The sequence below is a fragment of the Pongo pygmaeus genome, chromosome 4, assembly GCF_028885625.2.
Source record: "Pongo pygmaeus isolate AG05252 chromosome 4, NHGRI_mPonPyg2-v2.0_pri, whole genome shotgun sequence".
Taxonomy (NCBI): Eukaryota; Metazoa; Chordata; class Mammalia; order Primates; family Hominidae; genus Pongo; species Pongo pygmaeus.
In genome coordinates, this window is record NC_072377.2 from 83294589 (window position 1) to 83317019 (window position 22431).

The 22431-nt window shown below is 39.0% G+C and overlaps 1 protein-coding gene across 11 annotated transcripts in view; it reads left to right on the forward strand.

The window, feature by feature from the left end:
• The first annotated feature begins 1466 nt into the window (after nucleotides 1-1466).
• TENT2 (terminal nucleotidyltransferase 2) overlaps nucleotides 1467-22431 on the forward strand; it is a 74071-nt gene continuing 53106 nt past the window's right edge. For 2 of the 11 annotated variants that reach the window (XM_054489743.2, XM_054489746.2), the window contains exons 1-5: nucleotides 1482-1829; nucleotides 2064-2128; nucleotides 8653-8826; nucleotides 9036-9125; nucleotides 12269-12506. In XM_054489743.2, the coding sequence (XP_054345718.1) occupies nucleotides 8690-8826; nucleotides 9036-9125; nucleotides 12269-12506 (465 nt within the window). In that variant the 5' untranslated portion in view covers nucleotides 1482-1829; nucleotides 2064-2128; nucleotides 8653-8689. Of the gene's footprint in view, nucleotides 1830-2063; nucleotides 2129-6503; nucleotides 6637-8652; nucleotides 8827-9035; nucleotides 9126-12268; nucleotides 12507-15672; nucleotides 15766-22431 lie in introns of those variants that run through there. The other 9 variants (XM_063665440.1, XM_063665437.1, XM_063665439.1 and 6 more) reach the window with 9 other exon arrangements.

Below are 22431 nucleotides of genomic sequence, written 5' to 3' on the forward strand. Positions count from 1 at the left end.
ATACTCTGGGCCACAGAACAAGTGTCAATAAGTTTAAAATTATTAATAGTGTACAAAGTACCTTCTCTGATCACAATGGGATTAAATCAGAAATCAGTAACAGGCAGCTACCCGGAAAACTCCTCCACATTTGCAGACTAACACTTACAAAAAACCCATGGTCAAAAAAAGAAAGCAACAGGGAAATTACAGAGTATTTTGAAATGAAGGAAAATGAAAATACAATATATCAAAATATGTGGAATGTAGCTAAAACAGTATAGAGGGACACTTATCACACCAAATGCCTGTAGAAACAAGAGACATCTAAAATTAGTGGTCATCAGTTTCTGAGTTAAGAAACTAGAGAAACAAAACAAGAAATTTAAAAATTAAAAAATAGCAGAATAAAGGAAAAAATAAACATAAGAGCAGAAATCAATAAAATAGAAAACAGAAAACCAGTAGAAAAAATCCAAGAAAGCAAAAACGGGCTTTGAGATTTGAGATCCGTAGACCGAGAAGCCCCTCGCCAGATCGATCAGAAAAAAAGATGACACACAAATTACCAATTTCAGAACCTGAGGGGTCAGATTTTATAGACATTAAGTGGACAATAAAGGAATACAGCTAACAGATTTGCATTATTAAACAATTTAGACATTTCTACAAATAATTAAAGCTCACTCAAGAGGCGATATCAATAAATACTGGTTGAATTAGTGAATATCAGCTATTACTACGGGCAAGGCGCTAAGTCCAGGCTTTAGAGAGAAACAAAGCATTTTTTTTTTGAGGCACAGTCTCGCTCTGTCGCCCAGGCTGGAGTGCAGTGGCACGATCTCGGCTCACTGCAACCTCCGCCTCCCGGGTTCAAGCGATTCTCCAGCCTCAGCCTCCTGAGTAGCGGGGATTACAGGCGCGCGCCACCAAGCTCGGCTAATTTTTGTATTTTTAGTAAAGATGGGGTTTCACCATGCTGGCCAGGCTGGTCTCGAACTCCTGACCTCGTGATCCGCCCGCCTCAGCCTCCCAAAGTGCTAGGATTACAGGGGTGAGCCACCGCGTCCGGCCAAAGAAAGCATTTTCCTTCCAAAGAAGCTCTCAGGTTACTGGAGGGGCAAAAGAACAGATAAAGTTTAATGTTGCTCCGGGGGAGAAGATTAGGGGAACACTGGTTAAAGAAAGGCTTCTCTGGGGACAAGTCACTCGGCCAACACACGAAGGACCCACAGAAAACGTTTGTTACAGCTAGAACGGCTGCACGTGAGTTCACGCAAAGGGCCCAGAGGTGGCCCTCCGGCGACTGCCTGCTCCACTCCTCTTAGTGCAGTCCTAACCTTTTCCCAACCGGTGCTGGCAGCAGTTAAGAAACTAACTCCTTCCAAATCCGGCTGTCTTGCGCCTGCGCATTCAAGCAAAGCGCTCATAGGCCGGGGGGGGGGGGGGGGGGGGTAGGGGAGGGAGGCGGCCGCCGGAAGTGTGACCTCTCGCTCCCCGCTGCCTATTCTCATCCGGGGTCACGTCGATCTTCCGGGTGTCTTTGACAGGGTTTTCTACGCCGCTTTTTCGGCGACTTTTTGCTCTTCCGCTTTTTGCCACCGCCCCCAACTTTCTACATCCTTGCAGCCCCTACCTTTTCTTGTGTTGCTCCTCCCCTGGCAGCCGTGCGGGGGGTTAGATCTCAGCCGGAGCGGGAGCTGGGCCTAGCTGTCCCACGGGCCACCACTACCTCCTTTGGTTCGGGAGAAAGCTACGACTGAGTACTCCCAGCCGTCCCCGCTCGGGCCTTGGAACTTCTGAACGGGCAGTGCGGGTAGACCCTGCTTAGCCCTTCCCAGAGGACACCTGTGAGTTTAAGGGGTTTCGGAGAGGCCGTGTAGGCCCAGGTTGGGGGGCGGGGCACGGGAAACTTTTCCGAAACGGTAGCGTTTTGTTTTGCGTGGGAGGTTCCAGCAGTATCTCTTGGTTATTCCAAATTTATGGGCGGCATCTGGGCTGCTGTACATTTTGAAGAATCTTAGGACCGCTTACTTTGCTTACTCGTTTTTCTTCCTCGCGTACTGCCTCGTCCACCACTCCAGGACCAAAAGAGGAAGATAGTCTTGGGACCCCTGCATGGTGTTTCAAAGGGTGGTGAAGAACTAAGGTAAGTAGCTGGATTAATTAAAAAATTTAAAAGGCATTTATCTTTTAAGCCTTAATTAAATGGCATGAAATTGCCTCAGCTTTTCACTTTATAGGAAGATGCACAGGTTAAGACTGATGTGTGCGTTTCTTTTCTTGTTCAGCCTTTGTAGAAAGGCTCTTCGTCTCTCGAGGTGAGAACAGGAAAGGCTTATATGTCTCAAAACTTATGGATTCTCTAAATTACTTGTCTTATCTCTTTCAACTCTTTGTTTAAAGTAGCAGATATTTTTCATCAGGGTGAACAGAGAAGAAGCAAAGGGAAACTAAAACACAAGCCAAATAACACATGTGCAGTGTATGATTTTGTGAAGAAAGAGATTGTAACTGACCACTAAATCTGTGTTTTTATATTACAGGTAACATAGTAACTTTTGTAAATACCTTCATATTGTATGGTTCAGTACAACCAGTCTTCTAACACGTACTGATTAACAGCCATAAGGCTATTAATTTATACTGATTAATAGCCAGTAATAGTGATGTTACTTTGTTGGTGTGAATAGCCCTAATTATGTATATTCTGGAAATGTCATGTAACAGGTTCCATGTGAAACAGGCCATTTATGAGTTGTTTAAGAAATGCTCATTTGGAGCCATGTGACTAGATTATTTTTTTGAACACTTGGGTGTAATTTAATTCTTAACCAAAAGGAATATCCTGTTCAAAACCTGGAAGTGGTTTTCACAGTGGGTTGGCAGGATTTAGGAATTGGATTTTTCGTATTGTGGAGAAAAGAAGTGAGTTTGAGATATCAAAGGTATTTGGACAAAATGGACAGTGTCTTGGTTTAGCCAGTACAGCTCTGGTTTTCATACTAGGTATATCCTTTCTGAAGAGTCCTGGTGAAGGAATTACATATAACCTTGAGTGTTCTCTCATTTGCTGGAGGAGAGGTCAAGTTGAGGACACAAATTCCAAGTTGCAAATTCCAGGATCAAATACTTTATCACGAGAAATTACTAGGAATTAATCTTTTTTTTTTTTTTTTTACAAGATGGAATCTTGCGCTTGTCACCTAGGCTGGAGTGCAATGGCACTATCTTGGCTCACTGCAGCCTCTGCCTCCTGGGTTCAAGCGATCTCCTGCCTCAGCCTGCCGTAGCTAGGATTACAGGCACGTGCCACTACGCCCAGCTAATTTTTGTATTTTTAGTGGAGACAGGGTTTCACCATGTTGGCCAGGCTGGTCTCCAACTCCTGACCTCAGGTGATCCATCCGCCTCGGCCTCCCAAAGTGCTGGGATTACAGGCGTGAGCCACTGTGCCCGGCCGAATTAATCTACTCTTTTACTGCCTTGTCTCATGTAAACCTGTGTAATTTCCCATTGGGTCCACCTTAGGAAACCGTCTTTAAGGTTTTCTCCGTAAGGAAAGTACCAGTATACTCTTTTATGGTCAAGTACAGATTGTGGAACTGATAACTTTTAAGGTAAGGAAAATTGGATGTTGCCAATATCTGGATTTTATGTGTCTATCATAAAATTTGTCACATAGGAGATGGTAGAAGACCATAGTTAATGTGGAGTAATGTTTTATATAACTAATCTCTACTTACTGAAGAAACCTTTCATTCAGAGTATGAAGAAAATGATTTAAAATTTTGTGGAGGTCCCCTTATTTCTGTTACAGTAATAGTTTTATTGTATTTTATTTTGCGAAACTCTACAGTCAGTTTAAAAAATGATGTTGTTTATGATAATTGTTTTGATGTCATTTTTATTTTCATCAAAATCAATGTGAAATGTATTAGAAAAAGGCATAGAAATTGATGGGCGTTTCATTTACTTCCTTAACTCTAGATGTCTTTCAGAATACCTATATTGGTGAACATAGAATGAATGCCTCAGAATGATTTTCCCCTACTTGAAGCCTACCTTCTTTAAGATTGAGCCTGACTTGAGGGCCAAAATTCATACTGAGGAGAGGCTGACAGATCCTTTGTTTTGCAGGGGCTCCAGAGCTTGATATATTTCTGGGAATTTGGGATAGGCTAAACTAGATTGCTGCCCTAGACTGAACATCTGGCTGTGGACTCATTCTAAGTTTTTAAGCTGGGGATAATTTGGTCATTAACTTGGTAGAGTAATTCTGAGCCACAAGTCATCTTTAGACTTATTCTTAGTTTGGATTTGGCTGTGTAAGGGATGGAAACAAGGTGAGGCCTGAGCTCTTAATGTCATTTTGCGTCTTCAAATCTTAATATACATGGACCTTACTCAGTTACAGAGGAAAAACAGCATATTTTTTATAGGTATAAACAAAAGTATCTAGGCTTTTTGCTATGAACCGATTTAAATAAACCTGAAAGTACAAGATTTTAATTGTTTTTCTGAATACTTATTTCTTCTATTCACTAGATTTGTAGTGTCTATTCCAACAAAATGAACTATCAAGCAAAATTTGTTACAGTGAATTATATTTAATATCATTTTCTCATAAACCCTATGAAGTAGGATCCTATGTTTTACGGGAAATTAGGTTAGGGAACCAGAGTAAAAAAGGCCAAGAAGGAGTGTGAGCCTGAGCAAAGGGTGAAAAGTGTTCGTTGCCAGTCTTGAATCTGGCAATCCAAGATTTTTCTTTTTTCTTTTTTTTTTGTTTTTGAGACAGGGTCTTGCTCCATTGACCAGGCTGGAGTGCAGTGGCACAGTCTCCTCGGCTCACTCCAACCTCCATCTCTCTGGCTCAAGCGATCCTCCCACCCCAGCCTCCAGAGTAGCTGGGACTTCAGATGCAGACCACCACACCTGGCTCATTTCTGTTGTGTCTTTTTTTTTTTTTTGAGACGAAGTCTTGTTCTTTCGCCCAGGCTGGAGTGCAGTGGTGCGATCTCCGCTCACTGTAACCTCTGCCTGCCGGGTACAAGCGATTCCCCTGCCTCAGCCTCCCAAGTAGCTGGGATTACAGGTGCCCACCACTACGCTAGCTAATTTGGTATTTTTAGTAGAGATGGGAATTTGCCATGTTGGCCAGGCTGGTCTTGAACTCCTGACCTCAGGTGATCTGCCCACCTCGGCCTCCCAGAGTGTTGGGATTATAGGCATGAGCCATTGCGCCTGGCCTAATTTTTTTTTTTTTTTGAGACAGAGTTTTGCTCTTGTTGCCCAGGCTGGAGTGCAATTGCGCGATCTTGGCTCACTGCAACCTCTGCCTTCCAGGTACAAGCGATTCTGCTGTCTCAGCCTCCCAAGTAGCTGGGATTACAGGCATGTGCTACCACACCTGGCTGATTTTTTTTTGTGTTTAGTGGGGATTTCACCATGTTAGTCAGGCTGGTCGTGAACTCCTGACCTTAGGTGATACATCTGCTTCGGCCTCCCAAAGTGCTGGGATTATAGGCATGCAGCCTGATTTTTGTATTTGTTGTAGAGATGGGGTTTTACCGTGTTGCCTAGGCTGGTCTCTAACTCCTGGGCTCAAACAATCTGCCTGCCTCAGCCTCCCAACGGATTACAGGCATGAACAACTGCCCAGCCCAGGATTATTGTATGTATTTTTACTAGGGGATTCCCTGGAATGCTGCTTAGTTCAAGATATTTGTCCATTTCCTCTGAAGAAGCTAGGGTGTACAGGTGAGGAAATATGACAGGATTATTTTCTTTTTTAAAAATCTCTTGTAAAAAAGACATAAGGGTCTGCTAAAGAAAGTTGACAGACTCTTGTTTTCTGGAGGTTAACCTTGTCTGTGGTTCAAATTAGAGTCAGGCATTTGGGATGAGGTCTGATGATGATTCATAGAATTTTGTCCACAATCTGTTATGAACCCTGGACTGGTGAGCCTTGTTATCTGTGGCCAACCTAGGGAATTTTAATCTTATGGAATTGAAAAAACAAGGAACAATGTTTGTGAGGGATTTATTAATTTCTTGCCAGATTTTTCTTTTTCTCCCGTGTTGTCTCTCATAGTTTTTCTGGCCCTTCTAGTCAAAATCCCCAGAGGCAGCTACTTCAATTCTTCTGGCTACCTAGTTTTATTTTTCTCTGTTGTTTAAAAAAAAAAAAAAAAAGAATAAAGCTTCTATAGTTCATTCTTTTGATTTATATTTACTGAAAATGAGAATTTAGCACTTTTTGTACCCTCTGTCATCCTCCATATAAAACTTGTGATATATAAACACAAGTGTATAATGTAGTGTCATATATAAATAAATAATATATAATAAATTTTATATAGTAACTCAGTTTTTAAAAAATCAGTATATTCAATCTTTGTAAGAATCAGGTAACTGATTATATTGCCTTTTTTATATTACCTATTGAGTGTTTTTTTCTTTGGTAATATATTTTTAACTAGCTACTTTTCTGTATTTCTAAAATTATTTCTACTCTGTTAACAGAACTTATCTCTATGGTCAAATACATCAGGTAATCTACCAGTTGATTTTTCTTTTCTTAGATATCTTCTTGAAGCCCTGCATCCTCCCATTCTAATTTGAACTGTTAGCTTCCCATCACTGTCGTCTCGGGTAATTTACTTTGTTTCTGCCCTACATCAGATCTCCCTTTTTCTAGATTCCAGGTTTTCTTTTTCTTTTTTGATAACTTAAATGTCTAAGAATGTTTCTAGTTGCCCTTGCATTGATAGTACGGCTAGGTATAGAATTACAGCCGTAATTCTGAGAGCATTTCCGTCAGAGATTTGAAGTCATGAGTCCATGTCCTGTGCTATTGAGAAGTCCAAAGCCATTTTGATTTCTTGCCCTTTGTTTATAACATTTTCCCCCTTTGAATATTTTATAAACTTCCTTTTTTGTGTGTGATATTCTGAAACTTCAATATAATATACGTTGACATGTAACTTTTTTACTGTGCTTTGTACCCTTTAAATCCTTTCAGTCTGGGGATTGGTGTCTTTCAGTCTTTGGCTTTTTTTTGTTTTATTTGTTAGGTAATGTCCTGTATTTTTTCTGTTCTTCCCGGACCTTCTGTTACAATGTTAGATCACATAGTTTAATACTTTTTTGTTTTCTCTTCTGTTGTCTTGCCTCCTTCCTGCCCCTACCACCTTTTCCTTTTCGTTCTTTCTAATACATTTCCTCAAAGTGATCTTTTAACTTTCTGCTGGGTAGTTCTGCTTTCAATTTTATAATTTCCCAGAGCCTTTTTATTTTATTTTTTTGAGATAGGGTCTTGTCTTGTACCCAGGCTGGAGTGCAGTGGCATGAACATGGTTCACTACAGCCTTGACCTCCTGGACTCAAGCAATCCTCCCACCTCAGCCTCCTGTGTAGCTGGGACCATAGGCACACACTACTGTGCCTGGCTAATTTTTTTAATTTTTTTTTTATAGCGACAGGGTCTCACTTTGTTGCCCAGGTTAGTCTTGAACTCCTGAGCTCAAGTAGTCTTCCCACCGTGGCCTCCCAGAGTGCTGGGATTCTAGGTGTGAGCCACTGCATCTGGCCCCTTTCTTTTTAAATAGCATATTCTTGTTTTATATATGCAATGTCTTTTCATTAATCTGAGATTTTTTTTTTGAGTGTTCATTTGTTCCTGACATCGTTTCTGTTTATTCCCAGGTTTTTTTTTTTCTTCTGGTGATCCATGGATGCCTATTTTAAGTGAGAATATCAGGAGTCTGATTAGAAACTCTAAAAGTGTGTGGGTAGGGCCTGTCAACTAGTAGGCTTCATGTTAAGTTGATTAGTTAGCTACCTTGACATTTTCTTGATGGACTACCAAGAATTATTATGTTCTCTTGTTACTATGTTACATAGTTTCTCTCTCATTTTGTTTTTTCATAAAAGAGTTTTCTAATTGCTTGCTTTGAGAAAGTGGGCTGAGGGGTCCTATTTTTCTTTGTAGACTTTACCTGATGCTCATTTTCAGTTTATTACCTTATCCTATCCTTTGCAAGACTACAGCCTTGATATATTGGTCATTGCAAAGAATAAATATCTACTCTCCTCCCTGGATCAGTGAAGGATTCTGATTGCTTTGTATAATTTTTCCCTATTCCTATGGAACATAGCCCTCTTTTATTGGAGGTCTTTTATATAAATTATGTAGACTTTGAGGTGAATCTCAGAATCTTATAAATTGTTAAGACAATATAAAATCCATTCCTTATTTGATCAGACCTGTAAGATCCAAATTCTAGGAATCAGGATGTCATGTGATGGTTTATACCTTTGTATAAATTAGTTTGAGAATAAATGTAATAATCTGTGGGATTTTATTAATGTCAGGTGATAACTTGGATTTCTAAAAGATTTGTTGATATGAGGGTAAATGTATTAGGGTAAATTCATCAGAAAATTAGAAATGTGCATATATCTTGCTGTTTGAATTATGTTAATCTTAGATTTGGAATTTATTATTAGTTTTCTTTTGTTACCTACAGTGGCACTTAGGAGACCTATTTAACTTTGCAAATAAAATTTGTAACTTGATAACTAATTAAGTTAGTGGATAATAGTTATCAAAGTGTTTAGTATCTTTAAGCTATGATAATTTAATACTGTCTTTTTAAATTATCCTAGGTAGAAGAATACATGTTCACTTCCAGTGAACAAGAGCATGTTCCCGAACTCAATTTTGGGTCGCCCACCCTTCACTCCAAATCATCAACAACATAATAACTTCTTTACCCTGTCACCTACTGTTTATTCACACCAGCAGCTTATAGATGCACAATTCAACTTTCAGAATGCAGAGTGAGTATGGTGATATTTTGGCCCATGTTGTTGGTAAATTTCATTTTCTATTTGACATAAACCCTTTTTGTATGAAACTTTCGAACGCGGAGAATATGTCGTCACATTTTTTTTTCATAGGGATGTATTTAATGTTTTTTCAGAGATTGGTTTTGTTTTTAAAGAAAAAAATATGTATAAATTTCTGTTCTTTTCTTTGATTTTGATAGCTTGTCTAGAGCTGTGTCATTACAGCAGCTGACATATGGAAATGTCAGTCCAATACAGACCTCAGCTTCCCCATTATTTCGAGGAAGGAAGTAAGTACTTCTTAATTATTTTAAAAGAATATTTTTGCATTTCTGAGAACTCTGTAACAGTGTATCTTGAATTAATATTGTATGGACCCTATGCCCTATGTTTTGTTTTCTGGGACCTGTACGATCAAGGAGTTTTAACATTTTTATGCGTTTAAAAATTTTAGGAGTTCTTTTGTTGATTTGTTCCTGCTTTATTGTATGCTTGTTTCTGCCCTACATCAGATCTCCCCTTTTCTATATGCCAGGTTTTCTTTTTCTAGAATAAAGCTGTTTCCTCAGAAAACCACTTTTTAGTTAAGATTTTTTAACTAAATGAGATGGCCTTCTGTATTCATTTGCTAGGGTAGGGTTGCCACAACAACGTACCACACATTGGGTGGCTTACACAACAGAAATTTATTTTCTTACAATTCTGGAGGCTAGATCAAGGTGTTGGCAGGGTTGGTTTCTTCTGAGGCTTCTTTTCTTGCCTTGTAGATGGCTGCTTTGTCACTGTGTCTTAATATGGCCATTTCCCTGTGTTTTCTGTGTCCTCATCTCTTCTAAGGACACCAGTCATATTGGATTAACGTTAATCTTAAAGACCCCACTTTAACTTACGTAACTTTTAAGAGGTGCTATCTCCAAATACAGTCACATTCTGAGCTACTGGGGCTTAGGACTTCAGCATTTGAATTTCTAGGGGGACACAATTATAACATTTTCTTTCTAGTAAACTTTATGTTTTTCTTTTGATTTATCTACATCTTACACAGGTAAGGTTCCATGATAACAGATATTGTAGTGAAAATTTCTGCGTGACATAAAACTTGTAGTCAAGTCAGGAGTCAATTAATTTTAATCTTTGATTAAAAGAAATTCATTTATTAAAAAATAGAACTTGAGACGTAGTTGTTAAAATAACATTCAGCAATATTTGAAAGATACCACTATTACTTAAAAACCTATATAAACATTCTATAACCTTTATGTCCCATTAAAAAAAACACTCAGTGAACAAGGTGCTGTAAAAAAAAATAACAACACTAGCTAGGAATTATTGCTTATTATGTAGTAATCATTATTCTAAGCCTTTACAATTAATGGTTTGATTAAATCACGTAACACTGAGGTAGATGCTATTATCCCTTGCCTGTTGAGGAGAAAGCTGACTCACACAAAGCTTAAGTAACTAGTTACTCAGAAGTGACATAGCTGGGATTTGAAATGTTGTATGTCTCTGAGTCATATGCTTATAAGCACTATAGGTTCTTCAAAATTGTCATTGATAAAAGTTTTATAATAATTCTAATAGTATTGACTTTATTCAGATTTTATTTTTTAGAAATTGCCTTTATAGCCAATTTGTGAATTAAGAGTGAAAATAAGCTCCCTTAGGCTGGGCACAGTGGCTCACACCTGTAATCCCAGCACTTTGGGAGGCCGAGGCAGGCAGATCACGAGGTCAGGAGATCGAGACCATCCTGGCTAACACAGTGAAACCCCATCTCTACTAAAAATACAAAAAATCAGCCAGGTGTGGTGGCACGTACCTGTAATCCCAGCTACTCAGGAGGCTGAGGCAAGAGAATGGCATGAACCCGGGAGGTGGAGCTTGCAGTAAGCCAGGATCCCCCCACTGCACTCCAGCCTGGGCAACAGAGCGAGATGCCATCTCAAAAAAAAAACTCCATTAATTTGTAGTTAAACATATTTTTAAAATTAAAATTGACATTCTCATTAGAAGATATTCAGCATATATAGCTCTAAAATACTTTTATGTTTAAAAGTATTAAATATACTTTTATGCATTTAGCACTGTATACTTTACCTGTGAGTAGGGGTTCCACTTATTTTGCAGATCTGTCAAGGAGAGGGGAATTGACATAATCCCAAAGGAGTGTTAAAAAACCTTCTATGGGCCGGGTGCAGTGTCTCATGCCTGTAATCCCAGCACTTTGGGAGGCCAAGGTGGGCGGGTCATTTGAGGTCAGGAGTTCGAGACCAGCCTGGCCAACATGGTGAAACCCCATCTCGACTAAAAACACAAAAATAAGCTGGGCATGGTGGCGGGCGCCTGTAGTCCCAGCTACTCAGGAGGCTGAGGCAGGAGAATAGCTGGAACCCCAGAGGCAGAGGTTGCGGTGAGCTGAGACCGTGCCACTGCACTCTAGCCTGGCAACAGAGCAAGACTCCGTCTCAAAAAAAAAAACAAACCTTCTATGACCCATAGAATTTTCAGGCTTAAAAGGAATTGGGCCATTTTCTGTGGCATAAAGTATTACCTACATGAACAACTTAATGTATCGATGAAGTAAATGTCTTTTTCCCAACAAATATTTACTCTTTAATGATTTTTCCCTTTTTATTTTGCAAATACTTAAACCTCCAGAAAAATTTAAAGAATAATATAGTGAATATCTGTATGCCTTTTGCCTAGAGTCATGAGTTAAAAGTTTTACATTTGATTTCTTTCTCTTTTTCTTTCTGCCCACCTGCTTTTTTTCCTGAACCATAAAAAAGAAAGTTGTTGACACCATTTTACCTCAAAACGTGTCGGCTTATTCCTCCTACAAAACAAGGCTTTTCTTCTATATAACCAAAATACATTGATTATTCTCAAGAAATTTAATATTAATAAAATACTATTATCTGAGTTGCAGCTCATTTTCGAATTTCTTCATTGTCCAATGTCTTTATAGCTTTATTGAAAAGTGTCTCTTAATTTGGTCTTTCCTGCTGATGAGTCAGAACATAGGTGTATTCAAAGAGCCCTTTTTTATAACTAGCACTCAGCTCACTTAATCGTATCTTCCTTATGTTATAGTTTGGATCTTCTTAGTAATTCTATAAATAGAACTTTTCCTACAAAGTTTTCACTACTGAGATGAAACATTGGGATAGTTCAAATACAGGAGACTAACCTCAATATATACATGTAGTTTTTTCTATCTGCATTATTACTATTTTTTTTAAGGTGTTGAGGCATTTCTTGTGCTGAACATGAATATTTTTAAGATCCATATAAAGCTAATAAAGTGACTTTATTGAAAGAATCATAATATTGTCATTATCTCTTACAATATTTTTATATATTTCATTGCTTTTTATTTGTTATCAAAAAGTTGTATCTTTAATTACTAAGGTATATTGCTTGTTTTCAGGAGATTAAGCGATGAAAAAAACCTTCCTCTTGACGGTAAACGGCAACGTTTCCATTCACCCCACCAAGAGCCAACTGTAGTTAACCAGATAGTGCCTTTATCAGGTGAACGAAGATACTCAATGCCACCATTGTTTCATACACATTATGTACCAGATATAGTCAGATGTGTTCCACCTTTTCGAGAAATTCCATTTTTAGAACCTAGAGAAATCACACTGCCTGAGGCCAAAGATAAGGTAATAATAATGTAGATTTTAGTTTTGCCTTTTGGGAATTTAGTATAAATAATGTATTAATCAAAAATATTTAATATCCTGGATTAAGTAGAACGTGCCTTTTTTGTTGCAATGTTTAAAGTACTATTCAGCCTAATTTTCTGTCTAAACATTACTTTGATTTTTGGTAGCTATTCTTTTATAGAAATGCAGCCACCAGGAAATCAGATTTTCCCTGATTTATGAAAATTTTATTAGAACCCAGACACTTTCTGCGTTTAGAGAACTATCTTGTTACTTGTTTTTACTGAAAAAAAAAAAAAAAGTTTTCATATAGCTATTGTAATACGGTGTTAGAAAACATTTTATTTTGGGATATTTGTGCTTAACATGAGGTTTTTTGAATGTCAAAAATAGAGAATCCAGGAGTCAGTGAGAAAAACAATACATTCAAAGTGATATAATCAAGAAAGATTTATCAAAAACATTTATAAAAAATTTCAAATAAGTGAAATGAAGCTATTTAAATAATAATTCTTGAAAATGGCATTGTCAGCATTGGGGAAACAATGAGTTATTTAACATCTAATACTAGAAACATATCTCTCCCCTCCCCCATATTTAGTGAAACCTAAAAAATCACTTTCTAGGTAATTGAGAGGGGTTAATAATGTAAATATCTGTATTCTCTTGGGTTGTCTGTGGTTTATACTTGCTGTTTTTGCATTTTCAAAGCTGCCACACTCTTGAGAAATAAGACATATGTAGGCTAAGGAGAATGACCCTGAAGAAAATATAGCAACTTTGTTTTACTCGTCTTTGGGTTCCTATCAACCAGCATAGGTCTGAAACATAATAAGTGTACAGAAATGTTGGGTCAGAAAAGCAACATCTGCTTCATTCCTTAGTTGTGCTGCTTTTTTATTCCTCTATTATTCTTTTGTTCTTTAATTTTTTAATTTAGTTATAATTGTACCATAAAATTCACCCTTTTAAAGTGTAGAGTTCAGTTGTTTTTAAATATATTCCCAAAGTTGTGCAACTGTACTATCTGATTCCCAAAGATTTTCATCACCCCCAAAAGAAACCTTGTACCCAATAAGTCACTTCTCCTGCTCCCTGGCAACAACTAATCTATTTTCTGTCTTTATCCCATCCGGACATTTTATATAAATGAAATCATTCAATATGTGGCCTTTCGTGTCTCGCTTTTTTCATTTAGCATGTTTTCAAGGTTCATCCATGTTGTAGCATACACATCAGTACTTCATTCCTATAGCTGAATAATACTCCATTGTATGAATATACCTCACTTTGTTAATACAGTCCTCAGTTGATGAATTTCTGGGTTGTTTCCACTTTTTGTCTGTTATGAATAGTGCAGCTATGAATATCTGTGTACAGATTTTTGCATGGACATATGTTTTCACCTCTCTTGGAATGAAATTGCTTGGTCATATGGTAACTCTGTGTTTAACTTTGTGAGGAACTGCCGCAAGTGTTTTCTAAAGTGGTTGCACCATTTTACATCCTATCAACAGTATATAGATGTTGCACTTTCTTTACATGCTTGCTGAACTTGCAAAACTTGTTACTGCCTGCCTTTTTGCTTATAGCCATTCTAGTGGGTATGAAATGGTATCTCATCGTGATTTGGATTTGCATTTCCCTAATGCCTAGTGATATTGAGCATCTTTTTATTTGCTTATTGGACATTTGTATTTCTTCTTGGGGAAATGTCTATTCATCTAGATCCCTTGCCCATTTTTAAATTGGACTATTTGTCTTTTTACTGTTGGTTTGTAAGAGTTCTTTATGCATTCTACATATTAGACCCTTATCAGATAATGACTTGTGAATTTATGCTCCCATTATGTGGCTTGTCTTTTTACTTTCTTTTTGGTATCCTTTGAAGCACAAAAACCTTTCATTTTGATGCAGTCCAATTTATCTATTTTCCTTTGGTTGGTTGTGCTTTTGGTGTCATATCCAAGAAACCGTTGTTGAAGGTCACAGAGATTAATGCCTATGTGTTAATTTTTAAATTTTATTTTTTTATTTTTTTATTATTATTTTTTCCCTGCCCCGCCTATGTGTTATTCTGAGTTTTATAATTTTAGTTCTTACATTTAGGACTTTGATCCATTTTGAGTTAATTTTTGTATATGATGTAAAGTAGGGGGTCCAGCTTTATTCTTTTGCTGTTGGTCCAGTTGTCCCTGCAGCTTATTGAAAAAATTGTTCTTTTCTCCCCTGTAATTTTTTTTTAACCATATTGAAATAGGAAAAACAATCAGGCAAAATCAGTGGGAGAAAGGAAAAAGGCAAAGGAAACTGAGAAAAGATTAACTTGGGTTTTTTAGTTAGTTGTTTTTTTTTTTTTTTGAGATAGAGTCTAGCTCTGTCGCCCAGGCTGGAGTGCAGTGGTGCGATCTCAGCTTACTGCAACCTCCACCTCCCGGGTTCAAGTGATTCTTCTGCTTCAGCCTCCTGAGTAGCTGGGATTACAGGTGTGTGCCACCACGTCCGGCTAATTTTTGTATTTTTAGTAGAGACGGGGTTTCACCATGTTGGTCAGGCTGGTCTTGAACTCCTGACCTCGTGATCCACCCACTTTGGCTTTTCAAAGTGCTGGGATTACAGGTGTGAGCCACCGCACCCGGCCTAGTTTTTGTTTTTTAAAAAACTTTAGAGACGAGGCTCTTGCTGTCATGTCCAGGCTGGAATGCATTGGTGGGATCATAGCTCATTGCAGCCTTAAACTCATAGGTTCAAGTGATTCTGCTGTCACAGCCTCCTGAGTAGCTGGGACTACCAATAGGCGTGGGCCACCATGCCCGGCTAATTTTTTTTTTTTTTTTTTTTTGAGACGGAGTCTCACTCTGTCGCCCAGGCTGGAGTGCAGTGGCACGATCTCGGCTCACTGCAAGCTCTGCCTCCTGTGTTCACGCTGTTCTCCTGCCTCAGCCTCCCAAGTAGCTGGGACTACAGGCGCCTGTCACCACGCCCAGCTAATTTTTTGTATTTTTAGTAGAGATGGGGTTTCACTGTGTTAGCCAGGATGGTTTCGATCTCTTGACCTCGTGATCCACCCTCCTCGGCCTCCCAAAGTGCTGGGATTATAGGCGTGAGCCACTGCGCCCGGCCACCTGGCTAATGTTTTTAATTTTTTTTTTTTTTTTGGTAGAGCCAGGGTCTTGCCATGTTACCCAGGCTGGTCTTGAACTCCTGGCTTCAAGTGATGCTCCCGCATTGGCCTCCCAGAGGGCTGGGATTACAGGTATGAGCCACTGCACCTAGCTGTTTTTACTCATTTTAAAGACTATCGTGTAATGCCATAATATGAAAGCCTATGTATATATTAAATCAGACCTTTGAATGAATGTATAAGAATCTTTTTGCTGGGTGTGGTGGCTCATGCCTGTAATCCCAGCACTTTGGGAGGCCAAGGTAGGCGGATCACAAGGTCAGGAGTTCGAGACCAGCCTGGCCAATATGGTGAAACCCCGTCTCTACTAAAAATACAAAAATTAGCTGGGAGTGGTGGCAGGCGCCTATAGTCCCAGCTACTTGAGAGGCTGAGGCAGGAGAATCACTTGAACCCGGGAGGCGGAGGTTGCAGTGAGCCAAGATCATGCCACTGCCCTCCAGCCTGGGCGACAGAGTGAGACTCCGTCTCAAAAAAAAAAAAAAAAATAAAGAATCTTTTACTGGTTTTTTAAGCTATGTATGCTGGTAGCCCTGTTTTCTGTGGAATTCATAATGATAAACTATTGAAAGCTCTCTATTTTTACTTTTATTTGTATGTTGTGATAGTTAACTGTTAGAACTAACTAACTACTAGTTCTGCATATGGAGTAGGCAAATTTTCAGTTTCATTAAATTTAATAACAATTCACATTAGTGTCAGCATAAACCATCTGGTAAAGTACAGTTCTGTATCAATAACATTTTAAAATTAGTCATATGGGAAGAGATACTCCTAAATATTTAGAATTAGGGATTTATCTCAGAAGGCTAAAGATAGTGTAATTGCACCAATTTCTTTTTTTTTTCGTTTTTTGAGACAGAGTTTTGCTCTTGTTGCCCAGGCTCGAGTGTAATGGCACAATCATGGCTCACTGCAACCTCCATCTCTTGGGTTCAAGCGATTCTCCTGCCTCAGCCTCCCAAGTAGCTGGGATTACAGGCATGTGCCACCATGCCCTGCCAATTTTGTATTTTTAGTAGAGGCGGGGTTTCACCATGTTGGTCAGGCTGGTCTCAAACTCCTGACCTCAGGTGAACCACCTGCCTCAGCCTCCCAACATGCTGGGATTATAGGTGTGATCCACCACGCCTGGCTGGAACCAATTTCTTTGAGTGCTACTCTCTATCTGCCAAGTTGTGGGAGAAAGAAGGCAAGCAGTTAGTTTTGTGTTTATTTTTTAAGTGAACACTTTTTAAGAAAGCTAACGTTTATTGATGTTTCTTCTAGGCATTCTATATATGCTATCTCATTTAGTCTTTTCAGCAACCCCATGACATGGGTATTATCCTAATGTTATTGAGGCTCAGAGAGCTAAATAACTTGCTCAAGCTTACAGCTAGTAAGTGGTAAAACCAAGATTTGATCTTTGCCTCTAAAAATATGAAGAGAAGGAGCTTAAGATACTTAAAATCAAGGGTAGGCAGATGACATTCTAACTCTAATACAAGGTAATCTGTGACAGTGATAACTAATATTTATTGAGAATCTGTCATTACTGGCATTGTGCTTGACTGTTTGGTTTACCTCTGTTTCCTTCTGTAGAGTATAAAGTGAATGAAGGGTTCAGTGTGAGATAAAGTGGGGCAGTGGTTTGAAGCCTTGAATGCACAGTAGAATGCTGTTGAAGGTTTTAAAGTAGAGAAATAGCACAGTCAGATTTGTATTTTTAGAAAGTCCTTGCTGTTTAGTGAGTTTGGTTTAGAATGAAGTGGGTTTGGAAGGTGGTGATCACCTTGAAGGCTGTTAAATTCACCCTGAAGATGATTGATCCCCTTGAAGGCTATCCTAATGAGAGGTGCTGAAGCTTTCAGTTATGGTAGATGGTAGTGAAAAAGATGTGGGAGATAATGTATAAGGAAAATTTAGAGAATGTGTGGAATAACTGAGTGTAGAAGAGAGAGAGTGAAAGAGACATGAATGACTTCAGTGATTTGATTCTGGGTTACCAGCAGAGATAAAGAACCTAGATTTGGGGTGTATAGTCTGATTGAGGAAATACTCGAGTTTTTTGAACTATGAGAGAATTTACTATAAAACATTTGTGCTCCTGAGAAACTTCATGTTCTGCAAATTGCACACTAATCATATAGGGCTTATGGGAAATAGGGTTGGAACAGACTACTCAAAACCTAAACAATTTTGTAACGAGAACACTATCAAGAATAATAATTGATATCTTGGGAAATAACTTGGATAGGCAGGCAGTTTGGCATGGCTACATGCTGCTGCAGGGGATATTAGAAATACACAAAATAGAGTTGAGATGCTGGCTTGTGTTGGGCATTGACACAGGCAGTTAAAAATGGAGCTCTGAGTCAGTGAGGCTGCTGTTAAGGTAGAGACAAAAGGAAATACACCAGCACAGAGCTGTCTGAGGCTAGGAGTATGCTTTCTTGAGCAGGAATCTTGGATGAAAATGCTTTTTAGTTCCTTTAGATCTGAAAGGACTCCATACGGAGGGGTTTTTTCTTTCTTGTGACAGTTATAATTCTACAGTTACAGCTCCATGTACAAATCACATACAAACCCAACTTTTATGTTATATTGGTACCATTCCCCTGTTTACCAATCACATATAAGCTAATTGGTATTATAGAAAAATGTAACTGTATTGACAGTATATGTTTGGAGTTCAGAAGTGAGGTCAGGCTAGAGATACGGATCCTTAAGAGATCTGAAACAAAAGTGACAGTTGAAACTCCTAGAGTAGATAAGATTTTTAATTTATTTAGCATTCAAATATTTGTGAGCTCTAGGCATGGGAGATACACTGTTTTGCTAAACATACATGGTCTCTACCATTTAGGTACAGCATAGTGAGAGGGGGAGCCATTAAAAAATAACCATACATAGGCCAGGCACAGTGGCTCACGCCTGTAATCCCAGCACTTTGGGAGGCCGAGGCGGGTGGATCATGAGGTCAGGAGATCGAGACCATCCTGGCTAACATGATGAAACCCCGTCTCTACTAAAAATACAAAAAATTAGCCAGGCGTGGTGGCAGGTGTCTGTAGTCCCAGTTACTCGGGAGGCTGAGGCAGGAGAATGGCGTGAACCCGGGAGGCGGAGCTTGCAGTGAGGCGATATTGTGCCACTGCACTCCAGCCTGGGCAACAGAGCGAGACTCCGTCTCAAAAAAAAAAAAAACCATACATAGGCCAGGCACAGTGGCTCACGCCTGTAATCCCAGCACTTTGGGAGGCCGAGGCGGGTGGATTGCCTGAGGTCAGGAGTTCGAGACCAGCCTGACCAATATGGTGAAACACCATCTCTACTAAAAATACAAAAAAATTAGCTGGGCGTGGTGGTGTGTGCCATAGTCCCAGCAGCTCGGGAGGCAGAGGCAGGAGAATTGCTTGAACTTGGGAGGCAGAGGTTGCAGTGAACCAAGAGCGCGTCACCGTACTCCAGCCTGGGTGACAGAGCGGGACTCCGTCTCAAAAATACAAAAAATTAAAAAAAAAAAAGCAGATCACACTTTTATTTATATAAACGCTGTGCAGGAAATTACTGAGTGCTGAGAGAATGCATTTGAGGTCTCAGGGAAAGCCTCTTAGAGGAGGCAGTATTTGAGTCGAGATCTGAAAGATGAATGAGTTAACTGGTTAAAGAGTGGTGGGGAGCCAGGCGCGGTGGTTCATGCCTGTAATCGCAACACTTTGGGAGGCCAAGGTGGGTGGATCGCCTGAGGTCAGGAGTTCAAGACCAACATGGTGAAACTCCATCTCTTCTAAACATACAAAATTAGCTTTGTGGCAGGTGCCTGTAATCCCAGCTACTCGGGAGGCTGAGGCAGAGAATTGCTTGAACCTGGGAGGTGGAGGTTGCAGTGAGCCAAGACCACGCCGCTGCACTCTAGCCTGGGCGACAGAGTGAGACTCTGTCTGAAAAAGTAGTGGGGATGGGGAGACTGCTTTAGAGAGAGGAAATAGCATGTTTGAGGGTGTTGATGCAGAAAGGAGAATGGAGTGTACAAATAACTGAAAGGAGGTCAAGATGGCTAGTGTTTGGTGAATTGAGGGAAAGTGGTTGAAGGTGTGGTAGGGGAGGTGGGAAGAGGGGCATATTTTGCAAGGACTCTTAGGCCATTTTGATCTTTAGCCTGAGAACAGCAGTAACCTATTCAGAGTTTTTTTTTTTTTTTTAATGCAGAGGACAGATGAGTTAAAAAGGTTATTTTCACTGCACTATGGAGAGTAGATTGAAGTTTAGCAAGCATGGATGTAGGGAAGTTGTACTGTAGTATTTCAAGTGAGAGGCAATGGTACTTGAATTAGGAAATGCTAGTAGTTAAGATGAAGAGAAATTGATGGATTTAAGCTGTATTTTAGAGGTGGAATCCGTAAGATTTGATGATATATTAGATTACAGTGTCTAAGCCTCTGCAATATCGACATTTTAGGCCAGCTTACTTTGGTGTGGAGGGGCTGTCCTGTGTACCCTACTACGTTTAGTAGCCTTCTGCCACCAATCCCCAGTTTTGACAACCCAAAATGCCTATGGACATTGCCAGTCATCCTCTGTGGGGCAAAATTGCCCTAGTTGAAAACCATTGGGTTTGATTGAGAAGGTTTTGAGGATTACACTCTTAAGTTTCTGGCTTCTACAGCTGGTGGCCTCATTTGCTGAGACAGAATAGAATGGAAGAGGAGGAAGATTTATGTGTGTGCTTAATAGGGATTGACTCATGAGTCTGTGGACATGTGCCTTTAAGATGCTTTTGAAGCATCAGAGTAGATATTTAGCATTGATAGTTGAATATACTGTGTATAGATCTGGAATTCAGAGGATAGTCATTGGCTAGAAATGTGTATTTGGCCATCATCAGCGTACAGATGGTAAGTGAAGCCCCAGGAAGAGAGTCTATGTCCAAGACTCGTTGAAATAGGTTGAGGAAAGAATAGGAAAACAAATGCAAACTAAGATTATACACAACTGTTTTGGGAAATTTGGCGGTGAAAGGGTGGAGCAAAAGGTGTGAAGTTAGGACAGGCTTTTTTTTTTGTAAGGTGGGAGAAACTCTGGTCACAAGTAAATGTTTGTGGGGAAGATTCATAGAGAGGAAAGAGGTTGACCACTCTGGAAAGAAAAGAACAATCATGAATAAGATTTCCTACAAGGTGGAAGGGGAATGAGTCCTGTATATAGGTGGAGTGATTGGCCTTAGGTAAGAGAAAAACTTTTTTGAACTGGCTGATAGGAGGAGAGGATAGGTATAGATACAGGGAAATTTGTAGATACGGTAGGGAGAAGTTAGTGGAGTTTCCAGGGTTGAATGGCATCTTCCCGTTTTCTCTCTGAATTACTATGCAGGATAATCTGTTGAGACTGGAGAAGATAAAGTAGGATATCAGAGGTTTGAGAATAGTGGAGAATGTTTGAAATACCATTTACTGAATGTAGGGAATCAAACTGACCAGAGAAACAGAGTGCAGAAGGTTCGAAACATTATTTTCTGGGTAGTATAGAGGGCTCACTTAAGATTGGTAATAATGAATTCATTAATAATAATAGTGAGTCAGTCAGCTCAATCTGCCAGCTCCAGGGAAAGATTTTGTTAGAAGTTTTTTTTAACTACTTTGAGGATAAACCTAAATAATTGAATTTTGAAAATGAATACCCTCTGAGTTTAAATTTTTTCATCAGTTTTTTTTGTCTTTTTTAAGTTACTGTGTTAACAACTCTTTAAAGTAGAAATCTGAGTTATTCCTGAATTTTAACTTTTGTTTTTACTCTAGGTTTTAGAAGAATATATGGTTTTCTGCACAAAAACGAGAATGTAATCAGTTATCTAAGCCCCTGAATTCCATCTACAGTATTAAACTGTTCTTTGAAATTTCTGGTTAGTAGAAGGTATTATGTGAATTGACTTATTTGATTTTGAATTTTGAGTTGAAATGAGGTTAGGCTGAGGTTTTTCTTGGTATTGATTGTAAAATAAAAAGACGATTATTAAAGAATTGTTAAATTTCCTGTGTAATGTTAAATTTGAGAAGGGGCAAATTTTATGGAGCTTCTTGGCATCCTTGGAAGAACAGTTTGGGGATAGTTATCTTACAGATCTCTAAAGGACTCTGTCTTTTTAATTTATGTGTTTGTCAGAAAAATTAAAAAACCACTGAGATATAAATTTACATAGAACACCTAAGAGAGAACTCAGACAAAAGAAATCAAATAAAAACTTATTTTTTTCCTATCCTTCTGTTTTGGGCAATTCTTTGGCCAAGTTCAGGTAATAGTAGGCACCTAAAGTAATCAGACTTCAGGGGGAAAACAATCAGTAATCCAAACTGCCTTCTCAACCCACTAGTTTATAAATTAAGAATACTCCAGCTTTGTCTGTACACAAAAACATAGTAATTGAACACACAAGAAGTGGGTTGTTTTAGACATGACATTTTTCTGGTTCTATCTTATTTCAGAATTGGTTAATTTGATGGGAAGGGGAATTGACTGTGAAGAATGAATTTAAACTTTTATTACACATCTGGCTTTATTTTACTCAGAAAATTAATACCAGCTCTTTCTATAGCTACATGTAACAAAGATTAAGGCAGTGAGAGAGCCTGAGAAATTGCCAGTTTTTATTGCAATGTTTATATGCTGTAATGACCTGTTTTCTGGACCATAATTTAATTTTATTTCTCCCATTTTGAAAGCTCATTGGTGATTTGTGTTTGTAGATAGCACTTAGGC